Source organism: Lemur catta, chromosome 23 (assembly GCF_020740605.2).
Source record: "Lemur catta isolate mLemCat1 chromosome 23, mLemCat1.pri, whole genome shotgun sequence".
Taxonomy (NCBI): domain Eukaryota; kingdom Metazoa; phylum Chordata; class Mammalia; order Primates; family Lemuridae; genus Lemur; species Lemur catta.
Window position 1 is genome coordinate 10244251 of NC_059150.1, and position 25725 is coordinate 10269975.

At 40.6% G+C, this 25725-nt stretch overlaps 1 protein-coding gene across 2 annotated transcripts in view; it reads right to left on the reverse strand.

Annotated features, from left to right (window-relative positions):
* KCNH1 (potassium voltage-gated channel subfamily H member 1) overlaps window positions 1-25725 on the reverse strand; it is a 289657-nt gene that overhangs the window by 251540 nt on the left and 12392 nt on the right. For both annotated transcript variants that reach the window (XM_045536431.1, XM_045536430.1), the window contains exons 2-4: window positions 17516-17639; window positions 13941-14047; window positions 3607-3735 (exon numbers count right to left, since the gene is read on the reverse strand). In XM_045536431.1, the coding sequence (XP_045392387.1) occupies window positions 3607-3735; window positions 13941-14047; window positions 17516-17639 (360 nt within the window). The remainder of the gene's footprint in view (window positions 1-3606; window positions 3736-13940; window positions 14048-17515; window positions 17640-25725) is intronic.

The window sequence follows — 25725 nt, forward strand, 5'->3', positions numbered from 1 at the left end:
AAATTGAGGATGGCTCCTTCAAGTAGTGGTCACTAAATCATCACTTTTCCATCATCCTAAGGGATAGAGATAAAATGTTACTATGCGGGGGGAGAGGTTGTGGCTTGTTATCTATTACTTTGCGTCTTTCCTAAAAGTGGCTTATAAATATCCCACATGAAGACACATGGAGAAGGATTGGCAGTCACAACAGCTTGCCAGAGCCTTCATCCTTCAATATTCTAAGTCTTCGGCTCTTAAAAATCTCCTCTAAGGTTTTACATTCCTTTTGTTGCCTGATTTTGGCTCAAGTTTAACTCTGAATTTAGAAGTAAATACATGGACCTTTCAAAATGAATTTGCTCCTTTAATATGAGAGATTACTTCATGGGGTAAGACAGAAAACAAGAGGGGTGACTCATCTTTTGGTGAGCCATACAGAGAGAGAAAACTCTGAGCCTTACACTTTAATTCTTGTCTACCCATTTGCCCGGCCTCCTCGGAAGGGAGAATGGAACAGAAACATACCCTGCAGCCTACTCCCAATTATCTTGCATAACAGAAAGGCAAGAGATAAGGAAAAAATGAAACTGCTGGAGCATCACAATTCTCATTGTAGCCAAGAATTCCCACCTAATCTCTTATTCAACCTTTACACACACACACACACACACACACACACACAACCTGTTACCGAACAGCAAACCTAGCTTGGCTTTCATTCCCTACTCCATGCCATCCATGGGCACTATTTGTCAGGGAGTAAGAGAATTACTCAAAAGGCAGACATCAAAGCAAAGGTGAGGAAGTCAGGGGCCTGGACAACTCATAAAAAGGACAGTGAGAACTGACGAATCAAATCAAAGAGGGGACTCAGGAACCAAGCCCAGCGCCCAGCACCTGTGCCTGAAGCAGAAGGAGAGTTACCTTGTGGCAGATGCTGAAAGAATCTACTAGCAATTATCCCATGTGTTGGCCCCTTCATGGGTGGTCTGTGGGCAAATGCAATGCACAAACTGGCTTCTCTCACCACTATCAAGATGCACTCATCCCACCCCTGAGTCCCAAAGTTAGACATTAAATGGTCATAGAAGACAAAGTCATTTTAAAGACAATTTGAGCACCATTGATTTAAAAGGCTAATCTGATGGTGGGAAGACATCCCGTGCAGCTCTGCCACAGAACAATTACCTGGGAATGTCCTGGGGTTTTAGATTTTCCACCCTGCCATTCCATCTCAAAAGTGAATTTTAAACAAGCCTGGATCAGCAAGAGTCTTAAGACTTTTAACGCTGACTGAGGTGCTGTACTGAAAACCCAGCTGGTCTGCTGGAAATGAACTGCTGAAAACATGTCCAAGAAGAAATGTCAAGCCAGGATTACAATCCAACCACATAGCAGCGTATTTTCTCAGGTGTAGATTTGATCCTTGCAGCCAGACTGCAGTTTATGGACTTACAACTGACAAGGCCTGGAGAATTAGCGTGTGCTTCCATCATAAACATACTAATATAAAATTTGACTTTGACCTAAGCAGACCACTGGAACACAGTGGGCTAGGGACACAGTGACATGACAAGTGGGGAGACTGTGAACATATCTGCCATGGCATTTCAAACGGACAGGCTTATAAAGTCATGTCGTTGAAGAGAAATTAAGCATGGTCTACTATAATAGCAGGATTCCTATACTAAGGGCTGATGTGTGTGTGCCTGTGTTTTAAATTTTTGCACATCAAGCCACAAGTTATTCTTATTTATTTCACTAACAGAGTGAATTAATACCTGGTTTCCTCAGCTAAGAGGGAATAGGGTAAGTATGTATATGTGTGTGTGTGTGTGTGTGTGTGTGTGTGTACTCATGAGGGTCTGTAGTGTATATATTTGTGTATGTGTGTGTACTAAAACTTGTCAGCAAAGAAATGCATCCTTTAGGCAGGTTAAATGAAGTGGAACATTTTATTCCTGGAAAATAAACCTAAGTGAGTCTCACTACGTCACTCTGATTTATCTCCTTTCAAACTTCATGAGAATCAAATGCAGGCCCCTGGGTGGCAGGTAAGGAGCATTCTCTGTTCGGTATGCCTTTCCTACTAAATAACACTTGCACATCGCCTACAAAGGTTCCAGTGTGATAAAAAGAAAACATCTGACTCAACCAAATCACGTATCTTAAATTTTTAAGAGAAAACTTACAAAACTGAGTGTCAAAGTATCCAACCGCCTTTAAAATATTATTTATGAGTTTATTACGTTAAAAAAGCAACTGGCCTTTCTATATAGTAACAAGATGCCATTTCATCATGAGTGAGACTTATTGCCATGTAATACCTATGGCACTGAGAAATCTTCAAATCAGGCAATCTAGAAATCAGGCAACCACAAATCTGTAAGAAAAGGGAGACTTCAGGAGGCTGCGACACTGGTTAAGACACTTTGCATCTACTGCAGTTGTAAAACCAAAGGCAAGCTGAAATTAATTTACTAAACTATCAGACAGATTTTAAAAATAGGATGCACTGGTATACACAGCATTGTGCTCTGAACTCCATAAATGTGGATGTCTAAATATGCCAGGATTTTAAATACCCTCAGAGAACATAGCCCCTGAAGAGCATCCCCATAATGCTTTTTATTTCCTCCTATAATGCCCATTTCATAATAAAAACTTTTGTCACATCAAGAAGAATATGTCCCAGTGTGACTCTCCCCTGGACTCTACTCTCATCTCTTTGCTGCATCTCAGGAAACCATAAGGAGTAGAGTTCTCAGGGAGGGCTGGAAAATCAACCACCGAGCCAGGTAGCCCTGCAAGAAGAAATGGTTTCTAAGCCTCTTGGTTATCTTGTGTGCAAGTTATGAAAGAAGGATGTGAAAGAAGTGCTATGTCACCCCCTAACCCCAAACTTCTGGGAATAACACGCCATCTTTTGTATATCCTGATGATCTGGACCTCTTCAGGGGTATGGTTGTTCCAGAAATCCTGAGCCATCTCCTTTCCTAGGTCCCCCGCAGGATGCAAACAATACATGCATATGATGTGCTGAGGTGGGCACTAAAAACTGTGGTCGCAGAGCTCATGAAATGACCCATATGGAAATGTGCCTCAGGACCCTGGCCTCATTAATGCCATTTTCCAAATGAATTCAATGGCCACAGACTTAACTCAATCAACCATAGAGATAGAGGTGAGCTAAAATCTGCTTTACCAATCTTGAATGGTAGAACTCGATCAAATCAAAGAAAGTTTATATATAAATCAGAGGAAATGTGGTCATGAACTGCCCCATTTGAGTGATTGACACTTGTCTTGCAAAGACCTGAAAAGATTCTGATGATACCAGAGTTGCCTAACTACCCTCTTCTGTCTAACTAATACTGGAAAGGGTTAATTTTAAAAGGTATGAAATTGATTCAAATGCTTTCCTAAACAAAGTGTTTTTTTCTCTCCCTCCCCTTCCCCTCACACATTCCAGAATGACACATTACTTTACCCAACACAAATTAAAGTTTAAATCTTCATCTTTGTGATGAGATTGCCTTGGCAACCTCAAATTCTCTGTAACAAAAGCCACACTAAAGGCGAAAAAAAGGCGTAAATGTATTTGTACAAATCAGAATTACAAACCTTTACATGAGTCATCCTCAATTGGCTGTTTGAAAGCTGTTATGTCACTGAAAGTGCAAAGAAATAAAACCACTTTATCCTGTTCGTTTCGAATTGGAGCAATTTTCACAAAGAACCACACAGGTGTCCCTGAAAGGAATATCAAAAGGTTGGTCAGTAATTTGCATTCTGATTTGAGAGGCTATGGAAGCAAAGATGTGGGAATGAAAAGGTACAGATATTAATTCATTTTTAAATGGTCTCATTCCTTGAGGTGCCAGGTTATCACACCATTAATTTCTTTTCTTGCTGAAATAAAAACTTTCACGATGACTACTCAGTGGGGGTTTTCTTGAGTTCAAATAGTTTTCCAAGTACAGATCTCTTAACCCTTGTAAAACAATTAGAAAATAGGTTGAAAAATCCCACCTGATCTTATGGAAGAAACTTAGGTACAGAGACCTAAAGACTTACCTTAGACCACACAGTGGACAGTAAAAGGTAAGGGCCAAGATGGGCACTGCCCACCATGGCCAACAGACCAAGCAAACTCAAATTTCAAACTCTGTCCATTGCTAAAGGGCCCCAGTGGCAAAATTCACTTTAGGAATTCACCAACATGGCTCACATCTTCAACCAAGCATGGGTAAGAAACTATTTCTAAGTCCCTCTCCCCAAAACAAAAATCCAAAACATCTAATACAGTAACAAATGACAAGACACTGAAGAAGAAAAGGATCGCCACAATGATTCCCCCAGCAAAGTCTCCTCAGAAAGGGAGGGTTACGAGCAGGTTTGGGCTGTGATCACATTAGTGCCTTAGGAAATGAATGTATTTCAATGTCAGTCTCTGTTTCTGAGCTAAAGTGGGGGGCTAAGTTCTTCCTAAGCACGGCCCTCATCCACAAAAGGAGGTGGCAGAGCTAATCAAACTGGCTCCTCAGACAGGGCATCAACTCAGGTACCAATGGCCAAATAATCTGCACAGTCATTCTCTGGCTCCTGAAAATAATTAGGGAAAGTAAACAAACATTTTACATCCGTGGAGAACAACACAGCAAGAAGTACCGGTTTATTCTGTGATACAAAATTAAATGAGACACAAGGCAATGGTATGTTCTTCCCTACCAAGTTCTTGTATCCCAGTTCCTAAAAGAGCATCTGGTACATAAGAAGAACTTAATAACTCTCTGTTGAATTTTGCATAACTGGGATAATATGTTACATACTACAGGATGTTTCAAAAGTTGCCATACATGGGGAAAATGGGAAATTGTAGCTAAATGTACCTTTATTTACAAAATGTTCATGACAAAATTTTTCCTTTGTATGGAGACTTTTGGGACACCCTGTATTTTATAACCATTTTCAAATTAAAATACCGTAATTATTTCCCCATGTTGTTAAGTGTTAGAGAGCTTCCTAATGCCAGATTCTGTGCTCAGTGTTATTTTATTTTATAAGATAGAGAGCAAAGAACTCATTGAATCTTTGAGATGAAAACAGATCCCCAAGAAGTCACTTGGGTCTCTCTGCCCATAATCATATCAACCTATACACTATACAACATATACAGTCAGACATCCCTGATTAACATTAGGCTTAATTAGCCAATCTAACTTAACAATAACTAGCTTACAGATTTGTCTATACCACTTATTCACATGTAAGTATGAATAACTCTAAAATGTACAAAGAGGCAGCAAATAAATCAAATGGAAATAGATTTTCCTTAAATCTTGATTATCTGTGTATTCATCCACAGGTAATTTTAATCTTCTTTCCATTCCTTTTGCATAATTTTCAGCTATCAGTGTCTGGGTGCTCTGAGACAACCAACAGATTATAATGTCATCTTAAGAAAAACATGTTTTGAAAGAAAAATCCGCCGTACAAAAATCACACATAGCATTTCAAAATCAACAAGAAGATGACCTTTGAATTATCCACTGTTTTGGGTTACTTTTTCTCCCAGTCCCCTCCTCAGAATTTGTGGGATTTTAAACCATTTTCAATGAAACAGAAAACTCAACAGAAAGCATCCACAGCAACTGAGCCTACACCCCTACAAATCAAACAAAAAGCAAACAAATCAAACAACCATTTTTTCTTTGCTCTAAAGAAAGCTTTAAACATTTTTTCAGATGGTAAACTGGAAACTACCCCTAATTTGTCAAACTAGCAATAAATCAAACAAGAGGAACCCCACTCACGATGTCTAATACCAGAGCCTCATCTTGCTAGAACCCCCAAAGCCATCCCCTCCCAGCTGCAGCCTTACAAGCCATCGCTGCACTGCACGAGCCGGGCCTGACGCCTGGAAGCTGCTCCAGCTGGGGCTGTGCCATCTGACCTTCGTATCCCATTTATGACTACTGGGGTTGACGATGCCAACCCACGCGTCCAAGATCGTGAAACCCATTATATTAGATGCACCTCTATTCCAGTGGCATATTGGGAGGTCTTTTTCACTTGTCCACAGTTCAACCTCATCACGGATGAACTCTCCCCATTTCAAAAGGTCAATCTGTTGAAGCTGTGTGCATCTCTCCAGCAAACTGTGCCCATCGCCTCCTTCCAGAAGTGTTCCTTGATTGAACACTACTCTGACCATTCCTTTTCAATATCTAAATATGTATCTTGTACCAAAAATTCGTAACAGCCAGTATGTATTGGATTAGAATTCATCTTGAGCTGATCATAGGGGCTTTTTGAGGGAGAGAACCTCATTTTTTCTAATCTGGTGCTTCCCTGTGGAAGACCATCTTTCAATGTAACACTCTGGGTTTTTTTCCTGGGTTGGTGATTTGGAAGACAAGGAATAAATATGTGTGGCTTGGCCCCTTGTCTGCTCTGCACCTCCATTCTATAAATGTTAGGGGGGAAGGCAAAGGGCAGGGGAGATGGCTGTTTGGAGGAGAACCCTGCAGTTCTTCAGTGCTACCTGTGACTGGTAGGTAAATCTTTATCTCTCTCAGTTGGTTCTGATCACGGACGGGGAAGGAAAGTGCCATGTATTGCCCCTCCTCAAACCTTAACAACTGAGGACTGTTTCTTTAAGTAGATAGTAATCCATTCCAAGGGCAGGAGACCTGATCTACTCTCTCTGTCTTACCACCCTGCACCTCTACTCCAATGGCATTCAATGTAGTGCTATCCACAGGGTCGTGTGAGGCCATTGTGTCACTCAACTCCAGAGGGTGCCATCGTGAAGCTGTGCACCCTACCTAGGCAGGGTAGGCGCTTTAGGAATGCTTGCTGAGTTTTAAAAAAAATAAATCCTATTTCCAGTGTCTTCATGGTCACTCAGACCTGCCTCCATCCCACATTATCACTACCCAAATAATCAAAGAAAGCAAGTAGAATGGGCTTAAATGCTCACTTTTGGAATTCTTCCAGAGGAGAAGATGAGTCCCTCCGAGGTGGCATAGACCAGTATTTCAAGCTTTTCCATGTAAGAGCAAAGGATTTTTATATAATGAAATATTATTATTCAAAGTCTCAATGTAAGAAACAGTTGCTTCAAGTGAATGTGAACCATCTAGCACCTGGAGCCCCACCCAATCCAGTTCCCCTTCTAACCCTCTGAAAGCCCCAAAGATATTCAGAAACCCTTTTGCTCCATTCAAACATTGACCTTCCTGCAGGCAGAGGCTGTGGCAGGTGGCCTCCTGAGGTCTCTCCCAGAGCCCAGATTCTGCAGCAGGATCCATTCCATCAAGATACTAGAGAGACAACAAATGCACAAATATTCACATACATGCACAAAATAAGGAAGAGGAGGTTAAGATTCTGCCTCCTTACCCAAATGTCTACCATAGAAAACTGAGAAAAGCAAGCATGTGATGTCCTGTTTCTGCAAAAATGATAAAGGAACCTCTATTAAAGAAATATCAATGTAAAAACCCAAGAACAACACAGCATCTGACAACCCTACTGATGGCAGAGGCTGCTGCTCCTGGGAGAGAGGCTCTTTCCTAGTGGACAGTGCCCAAGGGTAGGGCAGTTCCAAGTCAGACACCTCTTCTTGGTCAGTGATGTTCACCCCTCATATAGCTCCCTTAGGTTATGCAGTAATAAACCTCACAACCTAACTTGGCTTTGGGGTTCCTCAACCCCAGAAACCTGATACCAAAACAGCAATGCTCAGGTGTATGAGAGAATTTTTGGCCTCTATCAATCTTCCTCCTACCCCGGGCCTCCTCCCATGTACTCTCTGTGACCAGGCATTTGGGCACCCAGACCATGTTTGACAGCAACAGAATAGACCGAGCCACTGCGATTGGCTCTTGGGAAGGGCCACTTGGTGCTGGGCCATTCTGATAGGTCCAGAAACTAGACATAGGAGTGGTAGCCTGCCCTAGAAAAGAGATCGATTGATCTGGGGTCAAATTCATTGAGACAAACGACAAGTACAGAGAAGATGAGACAGCAGCAGGAGGAAGCAGTGGCCACTGGGGATTAGGACACCTGATTTAGAGTCCCAAGCCCTGTGTTTGAGCCCTTTCTCTTCATTTACTGTGTGTCTTGGCTGCACTAATCTAACTTCTCTCAGCATAAGCTTCCTCATTTGTAAAATGGGGATAATAGACCTACTTAATATTAAGTAACAATACCCACATGTCTGACACACAGGTGCTTAAAACTATTACTTTCCTTTATTCCTTCCTTTTAAACTCCTCACCTATAAGATTGAAATGCCCAACCTCACTTCAAAAGGATGTCTGAATGACTTAAAAAGAGAATATATCGCAAGGTGTTTAATGAAACTCTGAAGCTGCCTCTGCCCGTTTTGAGGGAAGAAGGCCGGTCTCAACCATAACAAGGGGAAAGCTAGAAAAACAAATGCTTAAGCCTCAGCATAATTAAAATAGCCTTGAAGAGCACAAAACAAAACCGAAATAAATGGAGAGAGTTGCACTGCTTGCAGATGAGGAGATTCAATTTTGTAAGATGTCAACCCTCTCCATTTAATATATAAATCTAATGCAATTTCAATAGGAATCTCAGCTGTTCTTTTATTTGTTTTTCTTGGAGCTTGATGAATTGAAATTCAGTTCAAATATAAAAATAAAGGTGTGAGCATGGCCAAGAAATATTTGAAATTATTAGAAAGAAAAATAATAACAGGGACTAGCTACTGCAGTAATTAAGAGTCACTGGCACTGGCCCCAGAACAAACACAATGAAAATAATATCATTCTTTGAGCACTGACAGTGGGACCAGGCCCTGGCACAGTGTGGTTTCCTTCTCACAACTCTGTAAGGTGGAATAGCTACTACGATATTATCCCCATTTTAAATATGGGGAGCCTAAGTGGGCAAGTATCTTTTTTTTTCTTTTTCATTTCAGCATACTATGGGGGTACAAATGTTTAGGTTACGTATATTGCCCTTGCCTCACCCGAGTCAGAGCTTCAAGCATGTCCATCCCCCAGATGGTGCACATCGCACTCATTATGTGTGTATATACCCATCCCCCTCCTCCCCACTCCCATCTCCCCGATACCTGATGAATGTTATTCCTATATGTGCACTTAGGTGTTGATCAGTTAAAACCAATTTGATGGTGAGTCCACGTGGTGCTTATTTTGCCATTCTTGGGATACTTCACTTAGTAGAATGGGTTCCAGCTCTATCCAAGATAATACAAGAGGTGCTATATCACCATTGTTTTTTGTGGCTGAATAGTACTCCATGGTATACATATACCACATTTTATCAGTCCACTCATGTATTGACGGGCACTTGGGTTGTTTCCACATCTTTGCAATTGTGAATTGTGCTACTATAAACATTCAAGTGCAGATGTCTTTTTTATAGAATGTCTTTTGTTCTTTTGGGTAGATGCCCAGTATTGGGATTGCTGGATCAAATGGTAGATCTACTTATATCTCTTTGAGGTATCTCCATATTGCTTTCCACAGAGGTTGTACTAGTTTGCATTCCCACCAGCAGTGTACGAGTGTTCCTATCTCTCTGCATCCACGCCAACATTTATCGTTTTGGGACTTTTTGATAAAGGCCATTCTCAGTGGGGATATGTGGTCTCTCATTGTGGTTTTTAATTTGCATTTCCCTGATGAATAGAGATGTTGAGCATTTTTTCATATGTTTGTTGGCCATTAGCCTATCTACGTTTGAAAAGTTTCTGTTCATGTCCTTTGTAAGTGGGCGAGTATCTTAACCAAACTCACATAGCTAATAAGGTACAAAAAGATTCCTGGAAAACGAGAGGACAGAAATATACCCATGAATGTGTAAGAACTTAGCATATAAAGAAAAAGGCATTTTAAATCAAAAAGAAAGAGCTAGTTTATTTAATAAACAGTAATGGGATAACTAAATAAGCAATGCAGAAAATACATTAGATTGCCACTTAACATAATATATAAAAATAAATTCCAAATGGTTTAATGTTCTAAATATTTTCACACAACTATAAAGTTACCAGAACGAAAGATGGAAGAGTATTTTTATTACTTAGGTAAAGAGAAGAGCTTCCTAAGTATTACATAAAACTCAGAACCATGAAGGAAAACACTGACACAAAACTTTTTCACTTCCACATGGTTAAAAAGAAAGAAATAAAGAAAAGAAAAAGAAAAAAGCCTCTATTTTTTAAAAAAAAGTTAAAAGAAAAAAATTCCACATTTTCAACATGTCTGATTTAGGATCAATAACCATTGCGTATAAGCAGCTCCTACCATTGAATAAATAAAAGACAACCCATTTGGAAAATAAGCAAAATTTACATGATTGTCTTATTAAATTTGTCTCTATGACTAGATTGTAACCTCCCCAAAGGTTGAGCCAGTTTCTTATATCTGCACCTCTGTGGTCTGCAGGGTCTGCCACAGCGCTGAGCCTACGGTAGGTGACCAATAAGTAATCAGCCAGCAGCTTCTCCGTGCTGGTTCAGCAGAACCATTGAAAAATGCCTGTCCCTGGGCTTCTTTTACCGAGAAGCTGATCCAAAGCTCTCAGATTCTGGGCCACCAGCCATGCCACAAACTGTAGAGTCACAAGCTAGGGAGTGTTGCAGGGTGTACCGTTTTTACTCAGGGCTGATTCTTCTTGATTTTCTTGTTTGAAAATGGAAAAAACTAATTGACTAGCACAAGAGTGACCACACAAATATTTACTCAATGAGTTAATGATGACTGTCACTGATGTAAGAAAATCATACACTGAATATGAGGGATGTAATAATGTGAACTATATAGTACTAAAGAAATGCCAGGTTTTCAGACAAGCCAATAGATAGAAATCTTTCAAACAATCCATCCTTCACAATATGTAACAGTATTCCACACACTCATTCCAAACCACACTATGAAGCCTAATTACTCATTAGTTAGTAATTAGGGAATAATTACTAATTATTCCCACCTCCCCAAATGGTAGGACAGATATTAATGCTTATCAATAAAAGATCCTTTCTACAAAGTTGTCCTTTCAAATAGTAAAGAATAAAAGTGGGGAAAAAAGAACCAAAGCAATTTATTAAAATCTTGTAAAAATCAGTAAGAAAATCATTAGACTTAAATAGAATGTGATGACAGAGAGACGCATCCCGGGCCACCAGGTCCCACACTTTCTGGCTGTGTCACCATGGGTCAAATCGCCCAGCCCGTTTCCTGACCTGCTCAGTGCCATGGCCAGGCAGGTCATGGAAACGGGGGCAGGTCTCTGCCCTGTTCTATGTCTAACTCCTACCTGTCCTCAGTTTCTGCATGGAATTCATGTCTGCTAAGACAACTTCCTTCCCTGACCTCCTAAATTGGGGTTAAGTGACCCACCTATGTGGCATCACCATCAAAGCACATAGGGTTCTGCTCTGTGTGTGTTGCCCTGCCCTGCAGACGCTGTAAGAGCAGACACTGTCTTTTCACAAATGGATCCCTAGCAGCAAGCCTAGCATCCGACGTAGGGTAGTGGGTCCATAAAAGCTATTGAAAAAAAACACAGAATCTGGCAAAACTATGTCATTCCCAGACTCAACAAATAATTTAAGGTTTCTAAATGCTTCAGGAGAGGGTGGGATTTGGAGGAAGTTGGGGGTAGTGAGCAGGTCCTAGGAAGAAATCAACATTATCGGTATAATTTCCTCAATTTTATGCTTCATGTTTTACATACAGGGTTGGCCTTGTATACAGTCCCTGCTGGCCAACTACATATCTTTGCACGAATTAAGGAAACTCCTTCCTCAGCATACGTGCATTTCCAGACCAGGGTGCATGAGGACTCAGCAAGGAAATCACAAGCTGGTTTCCACTTGACCCCCATGAAGGGAACAACCTGCACGACCCTATGTGGTAGCCCTGCCTTGTACCCCACAGTCAGACTGAGAAGAACAACCATGGAGTAAACACTGGACGACAGGTCCTGGCACTACATGACCTGGGGTGAGAGATTTAACTTTCAGCCATGCCTACTCGACAGGGCTTCGAGAATCAATGTTTTAAAATAGAGTCATACCTTATACAACGTTTATTTTCTTAAAGCCTAAGATAAAAATTGGGTATGACCACAATTAGCCTTGAAAATGTCTTAATATCACCCATAAGGTGGAGCCCCACGCCCAGGTTGACATGCCACTTTGGAGACCATCATTCTCCCGCAGTAAGCCCACTACAACCTCCAGGGAGGAAAGAGATGCTGATTCTTTGGCAGCCCATCAGCTGAACTAGTTGGCTTCCATAGATAGTTCATGTCTCACCTAAAGTACGGAACTTCAAATACCAAAATCATTTTCAGTAAGATACTCATCAAACAGGGCCCTCAGCCCCCAAGGTCACCAAGAAACAGTAGATTCCCTTCTCCCATATCATACTCACTAGGGGGCACGTGTTCACTGAAGAGAACGGCAAGTGCAATCACTAGCGCAATTTAAATTATGTTTCCCTCTCTCTCCCTTCTGGGCCAAACAAGTATAGTTGAATTGGGGCAAGTTAAATGCCTAGTCTAATGAAGCATGAAAATGCTAAAGCAAAGTATAAATGCAGGGCATTCTTCATGTGATGCTCCTACCCAATTAGTTCTGCATCGTGGGGAAAGCCACACTGTTCAGTACGCAAAGCTGCTAGTGCGGAAAACCTTTAACTTACTCCATTAGCTCAATGCGAATGTGCAGACCGTGTCTGTCCCATGACAAGGCCACTGTTGGAGCACTTCTGGTAAGAGCTGTTGCTCTGAGTTGTGTTCCCCTATAGTGGAGGGGCTGGCAGGAGGCCCTTCACAGTCTTTCACCTCATTCCTCTTGTAGCTAGTAGCGGGGTGGGAACCAGACCTGTTGGCGGAGGGAGTGAGCCGGGGCGAGGCAGCAAGTCCAGTGTGAAGGCTGGGGGAACAGCCCTCTTGGCCTTGTGGATGGCCAGTGCCAATCTCTCAGATCGGCACCCGCGGGCCAGGAAGCAAACAGTCCTCTCAGTCGCCTGCTCCAACGCTCCGGCCCGAAAAAAAGTCCCAGCTCCTTCTAGATAAAAGCAACATGTGCTCTTTGTTTTCCAGAGCAAAACATATCACTCAGACCTGAATGCCACCAAAATAAACACTTATCCTCACGTGCCATCTGGGCTACTCTGGAAATGTTCTGTTGAACCAATTCCCTACCGGTCAATCCTACATATAAAAAAGCAGAATTCTTTACAAACAAAATAGTGTTTTAAAAACAGAAACAAAGCACTACTAACACCTCTGCAGCCCTGCTAGGGCCACATGCCCCTCTTTCCATACTTCTGATAGAGCTAACCTCCATTCAATAGGAAACCTCCTAAGGAAAAAGCAAATTTTATGCTTGTGTATAGCTATTGACCTAAAAACTCCATTAACATACTTTGGGGAAGTAATTGTAGCCAAAACAAATACAAATTAATGATGCAGCTGTAGTTAATACTATCTCCTGGGGTCACCAGGAGAATAAAATTTTATTCCGAAACTCTTAATTGGATGCCTACTGGTGTTACTGGCTGTGCTGGGTGCTGTGGAAGATGGATACAAAGATGAACTGGACGAGTTTCTGTCCCAACTTTCCCCTCCTGCTTTAAGAAGTCTTGAAGTCTACAAATGCCTTAAGCCAGCAATTCACCATAAATAAGCCAACAGGGAAAACACTAACTCAACAGCAAAACATACGAAGTCTTCACTGGTTAATTGCAAGAACCTCAACAAATGTTCCCATGAAGAACAGTGTAACTGATCAATCAATAACATTTATCCCAACATACACAATGGCTTCAAGTAACAACATTTAGCTGATGAGAGAGAAGAACAACCAAGACAACAGAGGAAGAGGAGATATTTTACTATTCTAAACACATAAAGGTATGGTTCAGAATGGTCTGAATACTCACTGTTCTTCTTGTACATCAGAATTTCAAAGGAGTTCATCTCATAGTTCTCAAATGTTTGCCGCACCTTTTCAATTGTGTCTTTATCAGTCAGTTCCCCATACATAAAACTGCAAATCAACCAGAAAGCCCATGTTAGATTAACAAGTATTTATTATTCTACAAGCATATGTTATCTGTCCTATACCCAGCTCTGTGCTGTGCACAGTGGAACACACACACACACACACACACACACACACACAGTGAAAAAAACATTCATTGAATCCAAAAAGATTTACTGATTTGACTGTGAATACGACTCCATCACTCCCCCCAAAAACCAAAAGTATAAAGAAAGATCTGCACCGGAAAACAGCAGCTCAGAAAACAGATTGGAAAACAGTATGATCAGTGCTACAAGGGTAGCACATCTAAGGAATTACAGAACACACAGAGTAGGCACAGCACACTCTCTGGTTGGTGAGATCAAATGAGGTGTGAACAGCAAGGGGGAACTGGCTGAGAAAAGGAGGGAGAAAAATATGCCGAGCAAAAGATGAGCGTGTGCAAAGGCACAGAGGGGAGAGTCAGGTTAATTCCAGAATCTGAATGTAGTTCCGTTGACTGGAATATAGACAGTGAGGGAAATTTTGCCATTTATAACATAGAGAAACAAGCAGAGGCCAGGTCATGGAGGAGACCGTGGCATTGTAACCCATGGGAAATAATTTAAACTTTATCTGGGAAGCAATGGGGGCATATGGGAGGGGGTTAAGCAATGGAGAAACATAATCAGATTTCATTTTAGAAATACAACTCTGGGAGCCTTCCTGGTAAAGATGGCCAAGTAAGTTTGGACCATTTTTCCTTTTAATTCTCAACAAAATAACCACCCCCCATAAAAAAGGAAAAATCACAAAAATTCACCAACCAAACAAGAGAAAGGGTACAATCCAGTGCTCTAAACATTTAGACACAGCTAAGGAAAGAAACAGAAGATTCGGCCACTATTTGTGCAGCTCTTTTTCTTGCCCCTTGCCCAAAAAAGAAAAACAGTGATGAGTTTTAAAAATTGAGACAATAAAATCCTACATGTTCTTACTAAGACACTTCCCTGCTGCTCAAGTTTGGGGAAAAGTAGACTAAGGAGGTAAATAAGCAGCGTGTAAAAAAATCAGAGAAAATCTTGGGATGGTAGAAGTTCCACCTACTAATACTGGTCTCAGCAGGCCTCACACTGAATATGGTCCTAAGACCAACATTTGTCCCTGTGGGAACACGATATATCCCCAACTAAATGGACTGAACTATGGCACAGGACACTAAAAATATGCAAGATGAGAAAAGCCATCTCTCGGTGGGGCTGGAAAGTCCAGTTTTCTGACAAAGGTGCCCACGAGCCCCGCTCAGGACTTAAGGCAACAGTAACTAAGGACAGCAGTGACCACTCCTATCGGAGTGACAAGAGTTGTCTTAGGTAATGCAGAAACAGTGGCATGGGTTCCTGAACAATACACTTTCTATCTTTTAAACTGTGCATACTGAATATAATCTAACCTTTTCCTTGATGACTTGAATCATTGAATCATAGAATCTCAGAGGTACAAAGAACCTCAGAGGTTATCAAGTGCAATTCCTGATCTAAAACTGAAGCACCAAGTCAAGCACCATGCTTAGCTTGATACTGGCACAGCCTTAGGCTTACTACAGGCTTCTGAGTTCTGACACCCCATAAGAGAAGAGCCCGAGCTATTGACTTTATGAATTCTGTGTCACTTTTATTATTTTGTGCCCCTTCCCAGCCCACTGAGGGATGTGATTGTCTGTCGCCCATGTGCGTATCTCATGTAGTACTCTGCTTTTGGTTGTACTCTTTATTTATAAGCCAGGAAAATAAAAACTGGGCTTCTTGAATTATCTTTAAAAAGTAGATCAAGACTAATTTAGCCCTACCTGAGAACAATAGGATTTCTCTTCTTTCTCTTTCTGACTTAATTTTCTAGATAAGTGACCTCCATTTAAGTGAAATGATGGTATAATATATATGCTAGCAATTTCCTTCACAAGGTAAAACAAATCCCTGTAAAGTTGAGTCTTCAAATAAATGAAGTACCATTAAACCCAGCTTTCATTAGTCTTATGTACTTTTTCAAGATGTAGTTTACTGGTAGGTGTAAGTTTCCTTGACCTAGACCTCAGACTGCAAATGCAATGCATGAAATAAGTAAAAGAGACTCCTAAGCTATCAGGAATATAGCCAGTGCAAAGGTATATGTGTTTATTTCTAGAGAAGGGACATCTTCAGGTAATCAAACAAGTTGCTTAGAATTGTACATAAAAGTAAAGTTGGCTAAATTAGCAAGTTATTTTATCTGATTTCCTTAAAGTGTCTGGTTATAGCCAATAAGAAGAAAGATAATGAAAGGCTGTTCAAGTCACACTATAAGATGAAGCCAACTCTCTCAATTTGTTCTGATTGTATGTGTGCAATACAGATATAGCTGTAGATGTACATTATAAATTTATAAATACTTAAGAGGGTAACAGCAACAAGAAACACGAGAATTCTATTGCATTAAGAGTTACAATTTCTAAACTTTTGAGTAGTAGGGGGAAGAAATTATAAACTTTCCATTTCTCAGTCCCAAACATCTAAAATTTAAGAAAATGGAAATCTTTTAAAGCATTTAATACTTTTCACCAAACTAAAGTTCCTTGGCTGGTTTAATACATGAAAATGCAACTTCAAAAAACAGAAGACTATGCCTGGTCAGATAGACTCCTCCACTCTTCCTAGATGAGTTTATTTCTTGATCTGGCAGGTTTAGAAAAATGATTCCACATTGTGCAAACACCACTGAAGACAGAAGACTGAAGAAGGCAAGGACTGAGAGGAGCCAAAGGCTATGGGGGGCCAAGACCTTGCCAGGGCACAGCAGGGGAACAGCTGGCAGGATCCAGGCTATATGCCCAGCTCAACACCTTGAAGATGCTTTGAAAGAGCTTTTCTAATGCCACAGCCCAAGGGCACTGCTTGGTTGGCATCCTTGTCAAATACATCAGCTGTGCTGTTAGCACAATTTGCTAAGAGATCAGACAGAGACATGGAACAGCATGAATTAGAAAGCAACAAAATATTGTTTCTCTTCTCTTTTTCTAAGTAAAGAATTTTGACTGAGGAAAAGCTCTGTGAACAAGGCTTTTGTCTCCAACATTATAGTTACTCTTCTAAAATGCTCATAAATTTTTTAAAATTACTTTAATCAGCTAAAATTTATTTCATTTTCGTGTAATCTTCTAGTTTCAGATTCAATTTAATCTAAAACTTTGAGTTCACGTTTTATAGATAAAACGGTTTTCCTGAGTTTTTCTGGATTGTCTCCCATCTTACTGACTGCAGGTTTGTCAACGTGGGAACCATGTTTTACGTCTGCTTTGATTTTCCCAGTATGGTGCATGAACTAGAGATGATATTGCAATAAATATTCCTAAATACACAATGAATGAGGTAAAGGCAATTCCCAAACAGAGTAAGTCATTTTCTTTTTCCAGAAGATACCACAATAGTTTACCAGAACAACCCCAAACATAAATACCTGCAGGTACTGCTTTTTTGCATCACTTCTGCCCTGTGATAGCCAGACAGCTTGCAAAATCCGTCATTGCTGTACACGATAGGCCAATCCACTATCTGGGCATTTCCCAACACAAAATTAGTATCTGTTAAAAAAAAAAAAAAAAAAGAAGAAGAAGAAGAAGAAGAAAGAAAGAAAAGGGCACATGAGGCAAGACATTAGTTGAGATTCAATGAGAACATAAATAATATCAATCAATCTAGGTATTTCTGTTTCCTTCCAAAATATAGTCTCTTGAACAGGAATATGGCCCTGTGAGGAATGCAAAAGAACAGTGTTTTAGAAGAATATTTCTAATGCACATGCTAACTAAGGTTGCTATACTCCAAAAAGAAATTAGTAAAGATAGATACTTAACCAACCAACCAATAAATCCTGCAGAAATCTAGCAGATTCCCATAAGACATATTCAAATCCTAATTTTTCATCTCAGGGAAAGTAACTGATAATACAGAGCAAAAGAGATCCCAAAAGTAATTTCTTCTGGGTTCAGTCCAGCATCTGCCTTCTTGATCCTGCCTAGCATTTGTCCATCCTAGGAGAAGGACTTCTCAGAGAGGCAGAAGATGGGGGATTGAGCACCACCTTGTAGAACACACATACCACGGAACCCTCCCCTTGGTCAGGAATAACAACTAGACTCTCCTAACACTAGTGCTTTGTAGAGGCTGACCAAGATGCTCACACAACAGAACCTTCAGACTGATTTTGAAATTTTGCAGCCACAGAGCTGCATTTTCGGGCCCTTTCACAGAGCAGCAGCCCACCACTGACTTATGATGCAGGGTTTAAGTAAGCCAGGTATGTATGACTGGCTTAGTGTGTTATTACTTCCTACATTTTTGTGGGGGAGAGGGGTTGTTTGTTTCTTTAATAGAGATGAGGTCTTGCTCTGTCACCCAGGCTGGAGTGCAGTAGCACAATCATAGCTCACTGAAGCCTTGAACTCCTGGGCTCAAGCAATCCTCCTGCCTCAGCCACCAGAGCAGCTAGAACTACAGGTGCACACCATTACACCCAGATATTTTTCTCTTTTTAGAGACAGGGTCTTGCTATGTTGCCCAGGCTTGTCTTGAACTCCTGGCTTCAAGTGATCTTCTGGCCTCAGCCTCCCAAAGTGCTGAGAGTAGAGGCATGAGCCACTGCGTCTGACCACTTCTAATATTTTGGAAAATCAAAAGTCTTCATTACTTTTTGTGCTCAGGAAATCAGCTGTCCCTCTTTTCAAGAACTTGTATTAAGCAAATAACATTCAGAACTTACATGTTATCATTATTTTAGTTTGGTTCCTTCCTCCCCACATAATATCCACGCACCTCCAGCCATCCCCCGCCAAAAAAGAAAGAACATACACCCTTCTTTTGTTGTAAATTGGATGTTTGTGTGTGTGTATATATACACACAGACACGTGCATGCACACACACACACTATGTAGAGTGAAATAATGGTAATATAATGTCCTCATTTAATTGGGAGGTTAATTGTGTTCTAGGACAGCACTTACAATTTATTCGCAATATGGGTAACCATCCCTTTCTATCTATGTAAGGAGGTAACTATTCTTGGGTCAGATAGGCTTCTCCACCCTTATAGTTGGGTTTATTTTTTTTTACTTGTCAGGTTTGGGGAAATTATTCTACTTTATGCAAACAGCACTAAAGACAGAAGATTCCAAAGAAGGCAGGGACTGAGAGGAGCCAAAGGCTGGGGTGAGCCGAGACCTTATAGAGGAGGGAAAGTGAGGAGGAATCACAAAATACAGTAATCTATTCCTGAGACTGCTTAGATCTATTTAAAGGACCATAAAATACAATTTTTATGATGTGAATCTATAAACCTACTATTTTTTATAAACATGCTTTTAATGAAAATCTACAACCAGTCCTTTCCTCCATCTCTCCCATATACACAGAAATACTTCCTGAGTGCCTCTAGGTACCGAGCACAATGCAAGACGCAGGGTATCCAGATTGATAAGACATGGTCCCTGCACTCCAGGAACTTAGCAGGACAAATGGACACATACACAACTAACTAAAGAAACAGGTAAGAAAATGACTGACTGTGTTTGAGAAAGACAAAGAGCTGTGACTCCGGGGCGATCACATTTGAACTTGCTCTACTCTAAAAAGATGAGTAAGGTTTATTTAAACATTTTGAATGTCTAAGATATGATACAAATAATACAAAAACAGTAGATACAGAAATGACAACATGTTCCCTGTCTTTGGTGAACTCAAGAAGAGCCGGGAGGGAACATTCCAGGCAGAGGATCCATCGCAAGCAAAGTCACAGATGGCCGCATGGGACACAGAGCAGGCTGGGGCAGACAGGCAAAGGGAAGCCAGGAAAGTGGCAGGAGGTGACACTGGAGATCGACCAGGAAGGGTCTTGAATGAATAAAGTCAAAGAACTTTAACTTTTTATTCTGGAGGCAGAATAACTGTTCTTACTGGTCTTCTCTCCCTGAATAAATTCAACATTTCCTAAACTGAACAGCATAGTCTAAAAGATGTGTAAAGTTCTTTTGAAATCTAGTAGGTTTAACAGTCTCTTTTGTTGCCTTCAACGAAGGTGAGTAGAACAAGAGGAAGGGCAAGGCATAGGAGGGTTGTTCATTTTGTAACCATGAATTAAATTACTTTGATAAAAACAAGCATATACTTAATTTTTAATTAATTTAATCATAGAAGATTGAGTTATTGATTAAATTTTTCATTTACTAAAAAATGAGAGCAGGATAAATTTCAAGCTCTAGATATCACTGCAACTTCTCATAAAAGTATTCTGATCATCTTTTAAAGGTATTCAGAATTCCACACGCATTCCCCGGGTGTACATATTACAGCCTACTAGCATATTCTTTGACTTTAGTCAGGAAGCATAAAAATAGGAAGCACAGTAGGAATAGAATCATCAGCCTATCATCCACTCAGAAGATTCTCACCATAAAATTTAAAATTCCAGAATAGTTTCCTCTCACTGCTAACCCAAGCAAGAGATTATAGCTCCCAAGGAGCAAGATTCCCTTGACACCCTGTGATAGAAGGGGTGGGACAGAACACCACACTGGGTGATTGCAAGCTGCTGCATAGCAAACCTGGCCATATTAGCACTCCTGAGCCTCCCTCAGTTCCCATGATGTCTGGGAAGGACCCAGAGGTTCCCAACTGCCCCATGGCTGCTGAAGTTGCATAAGCAGATGGTTATCACCATGGAGTGAGCTGACCTTATAGGCAAGGGCTGCACATCAAACTTCCCAAGCCTAGGATCAACCATGGTGGAGGGGGAGGTGAGCTGTAGAGCCAGTGAGAGCCTAGATTAGATCAAATCACATACACACACACAGACACACAAACACACACACACACACAGAGAGAGAGAGAGAGACACAGAGAGAGAGAGAGAGAATGTGTGTTCAGTTGGGGCAGGGGCATCAAGTTCTGTTCCATTCAAGAGAATGGAACATAAATTCACCAGCTGCAGACTTGAGCCCCACAGATCAGCTAGGTGCCCAGTAATCAGCAGGCCAGGGACCACTGTCAGAGACCCAAGGAAAAAGAGGGAGAAAATAAGGCCCTCTTATTTTCTGAGGCTCCAGAGGTCATGCAAGTGCTGCTTACTTCCATGCTACACACCATCTTGGAGGAAAGCAATGGGATGGGTAGAACTGGAACCTGAACCCAGAAGAGACTGAACTACCCAAAAGATATCCCTAAATGGGAAGTTTAGATTCCCCCACAACCAGTCTCCCTTTGCTATTCAGTGGAGCAGGAGCTTATGGGGAAGATTAGACCTATTAAATAAAATAAAGGAATAAACCTAGGTGAGTCTGAGTACATTTGCCACCATGCCTCTAGAAATATGTCTGCCATAAGAATAAACAGGCTCAGAAAGTGTGAATCTCCTGAAGAAAGTGCATAAATTTCAGTGCAAAGACTCTACAACAGCAACTTTGCTTAGCCAAGGTTTTCTAATTCCTCCAGGTGGTTGGCCATATTCCTGATGGTTGAGAATGCCAAATGAGAGAGTTCTGAAGTGACACAGAGTTTCCAGCCAAATGCACAGACGTGCCATTCCACATTCAAACATAAATTACTCTGGGATTATTTACTATTTTCCACACTCAGTAAGTGGAAAACAAATTTGAAGCTAAGCAAAACTTAATTAGGGAAGTAACCCACTGCTTAGACAGTTCATCAAAAAGCATAATCTCCCACAAAAATAAATAGAAAGATATTCCATGTTCATGGACTAGATCAGTAGTCCTTGATCTTTTTGTCACCAGGGGCTAGTTTAAGGAAGACAATTTTTCCAAGGACTGGGGATCGGGGCAGTGGTGTCACGGCAGGTGGGTGTGGTGTGGAGCTCAGGCGGTGATGCATGGCCCATTTTGTAACAGGCCACAGACCAGTAATGGGCCACAGGGGTTGAGGACTGCAGGACTAAATAAATTAATACTGTTGAAACATCCATACTACACCAAGTGATCTACAGATTCAGTGTAATCCCTTTCAAAATTCCAATGACATTTTTTACAGAAATAGAAAAAAAATCCTAAAATTCATATGGAATGCTAAACTCATTGAAAAACACCCTCACAGAAACACCCAGAATAGTGTTTGACTAAATATCTGGGTACCCCATGGCCCAGTCAAGTTGACACATAAAATTAACCATCACAAACACCAAAGCCAATGCTCTCAACTATATAACTTATTCAGCAATCTTTAATAGAATCAGCAGAGCCATAACTTGCAAATTCTGCAACAGCCTCAAAGTCCCTAGTAGTACTCTGTGTTTGGCAGGATAGAGCACCACTATAAAGCTCTATGTTCATAAAGAGATTTTATGAGGGCAAAACTTATCCTTCCACACTGGGGTTTCCACTGAAAGGAAGGGGTATCTACCTATCCCTAGAAAGAAGAAGTATTAGAGTGAATACTTTTGCCCCCTCTCTTCACCCCCCTCACTTATCCTTCCATAATCAGATTGATCAAGCCATCTCTAGGTACCTCAAGAGCAAGAGGAATCCACTCTGTGTCTTGGCCTCTCAGACTTGCCTATACCCCAGCATGGTGGGGAAAGAGAGGGTTTGAGCTACTTATCTCCTTGTGGTACTCAGAACCTACTTGTGACAGGCCCTGCTAGACATCTGCTCTGTCAGCTCCAGCTTCTTTGCCTAGGAGTAGGTCAATAATTCATGATCCAGAAGCCAAGGTCTAGGCTTGAGGAAGGAGACAAATGGCACTGCCATGTTCTCTAATCCATTTTAACAGTAATAGAGCTGATACTGAATTTTGACCCTGATTTGGCTCCTTCAGACAGTCTTCAACTGAGTAAAAATCTGGAGGGAATGAGAGTAAAGTGGGCTCCAACACATTAACAAGAATCAAAGCTCCAAGATCCCAAGGGTATTGAGAGGTCAGCCACTTTCCTGACTCCTTGCACTGCCCAAATCACACTGGTGAGACTCTTATGGATATGTCCAGAAAAAGAGACAATACGATCCCTTCCAAAATACTGCTGGTGGTGTGTAAATCTATTTCACTTTCCTTCTTTTTTTAAAAAAAAAATAACTTTTTACAGATGGATTCACAGCCAAATTCTACTAGACCTACAAAGAAGAACCAGTATCTATCCCCCAAACTGTTTCATAATATTGACAAGGAGGTAATCCTCCCTAACTCATTCTACAAAGCCAGTATCACCCTGATCCCAAAGCCAGGAAAGGACATAAGAAAAAAAGAAAACTACAGACCTGATATCCCTCATGAACATAGATGTAAAAATTTTCAATGAAATACCAGCAAATCCAATCCAACAACACAACACAAAAATCACCATGATTAAGTGGGTTTCATCCCAGGGATGCAAGGATGATGCAACATATGCAAATCAATAAATATGATTCACCACATATACAGAATTAAAAACAAAAATCACATGATCATCTCAATAGATGCAGAAAAAGCATTCAATAAAATCCAACACCCCTTTATGATAAAAACCCTTAACAAACTAGGCATAGAAGAAACATACCTCAAAATAATAAAAGCCTTATATAACAAACCCATATCCAACATCATACTGAACAGGATAAGGTGAAATAATTCCCCCTAAGAAGTGGAATATGACAAGGGTGCTCATTTTTAGCACTTCTAGTCAATGTAGTACTGGAAGTCTTAGCCAGAGCAATAAGGCAAGAGAAAGAAAGAAAGCACATCCAGATTGGAAAAGACTATCCCTCTTTGCAAATGATATGATCTTGTATCTAGAAAACCCTAAAGATACTTTCAAGAGACTCCTAGAATCGATAAACAAATTCAGTAAAGTCTCAGGTTACAAAATTAATGTACTCTGATTAATTATAAAATTAATGTAAATCAGTAGCATTTCTATACACTAATAACAGCTGAGCATCAAATCAAGAACTCAATACCTATTTAAAATAGCTGCAAAAAAAATAAAGTACCCAAGAATATACCTAACCAAGGAGGTGAAATTTTTCTGGAAGAAGAACTACAAAATACTGATGAAAGAAATATCTGATGACACAAACAAATGGAAAAACATTCTATGCTCAGGGATTAGAAGAATCAATAGTGTTAAAATGTCCATCCTTCCCGAAGTGATTTACAGATTTGGTGCAATTCCCCTCAAAATGCCAATGTAATTTTTCATAGAATTAGAAAAAACAATCCTAAATTTCATATGGAACTGAAAAAGATCCTGAATAGCCAAAGCAATCCTGAGTACAAGGTATACTATTGAGGCAACAGGTACACTAAAAGCCCTGACTTCACCACTATACAACTCATCCATGTAACAAAAAACCACTGTGTCCCCTAAATCCATTGAAATTTTTAAAAGATATTTTATTTTTTTTATTCTTATTTCAGCATATTGTGGGGGTACAAAAGTTTAGGTTACATATACTGCCCTTGCCCCCCCCCCGAGTCAGAGCTTCAAACGTGTCCATTCCCTAGACAGTGCACACAAAAAGATATTTTTTTAGAAGAGACCAGCCCCTTACAGGTCTCAAGTCCCCTACTCTGTGATAGCTAGTACAAAGTATCACTATAAACAGTTGAGATTACATTGGTAGCCCTCAATAAACCCTGCTTCCTCACATTCATGGTCTTGCGTAGTCCTCTCCCCTTGAATCTGGGTGGGTCTGTGATTTGCTTCAGTGAACAGACTGCAGTAGAATTGATACTGTGCCAATCCCAAACCTAAGCCTTGAGGTCTGACAGCATCTGCTTTTGCATTCCTGGGAGCCCTGAACTGCTGGGTGAGAAGTCCCCCTATGCTGCTGGAGAGGCCATGTGGAGACTCTACGAGCAGAGGCTACCTAGTGAGAAAGAGGTCCTGAGATTACATGGAGAAGGACCAAGGAATCTCATTGACAATGAAAATCAATGGAAGAATGAGGGGTAAAAGACACCCTATTAATCCACTCTTCTCCTTCCACAGCAATCCCTAGAGTTCCCAGAGCACCATTTGAAAGAACTTAAAAGGGGATGACAAGTTGGGTTCTAGTCACAATGTTGTCCCTAATGAGCTGTGGGCAAACCCCTGTGTTAGGGGGTGCGGAGATCAACATAAATCTCCATGCTTCTCACAGCAATAAAATCTGACTCTCTAAGTAACTGGATGCATACCAAAAGTCACCACCTTAAGAGATTAGGGAAAAAAGAGCAAAATTAAACCCAAAGTAAATAGAAGGAAAGAAAAATACAAAATAATGAAAATCAATAAAAGAGAAAACAGAAAAATCAATGAAATTAAGAGTTGGTTTTCTGGAAAATTTAGTCAAATTAAGAAACCTCAAAAAAAAAAAATCAGATCTGCAACATGCAAGCCACCACCCACATGGAGTAATCAACCGATCATAACCCTGAAATATCATTTTCTTAATGCTGGACTCTGTACAGCTTGGGTCATTTCAAAAATATCAGAAACACCCTCTAAATTTAACTTAATACATTTCAGGTGACACATATTGTATCAGGCTTTTGCTGATAGAATTGTTTGGATTTGGGATATGACATGATATGCAGTATTAATATGTGACTTGATATGCAGTATTAATGTTAAAATACCAAAGGATTCTACAGTAGAAATAAATCACCATTGGTGGGTCCATTTATATATACTGAAAATGCCT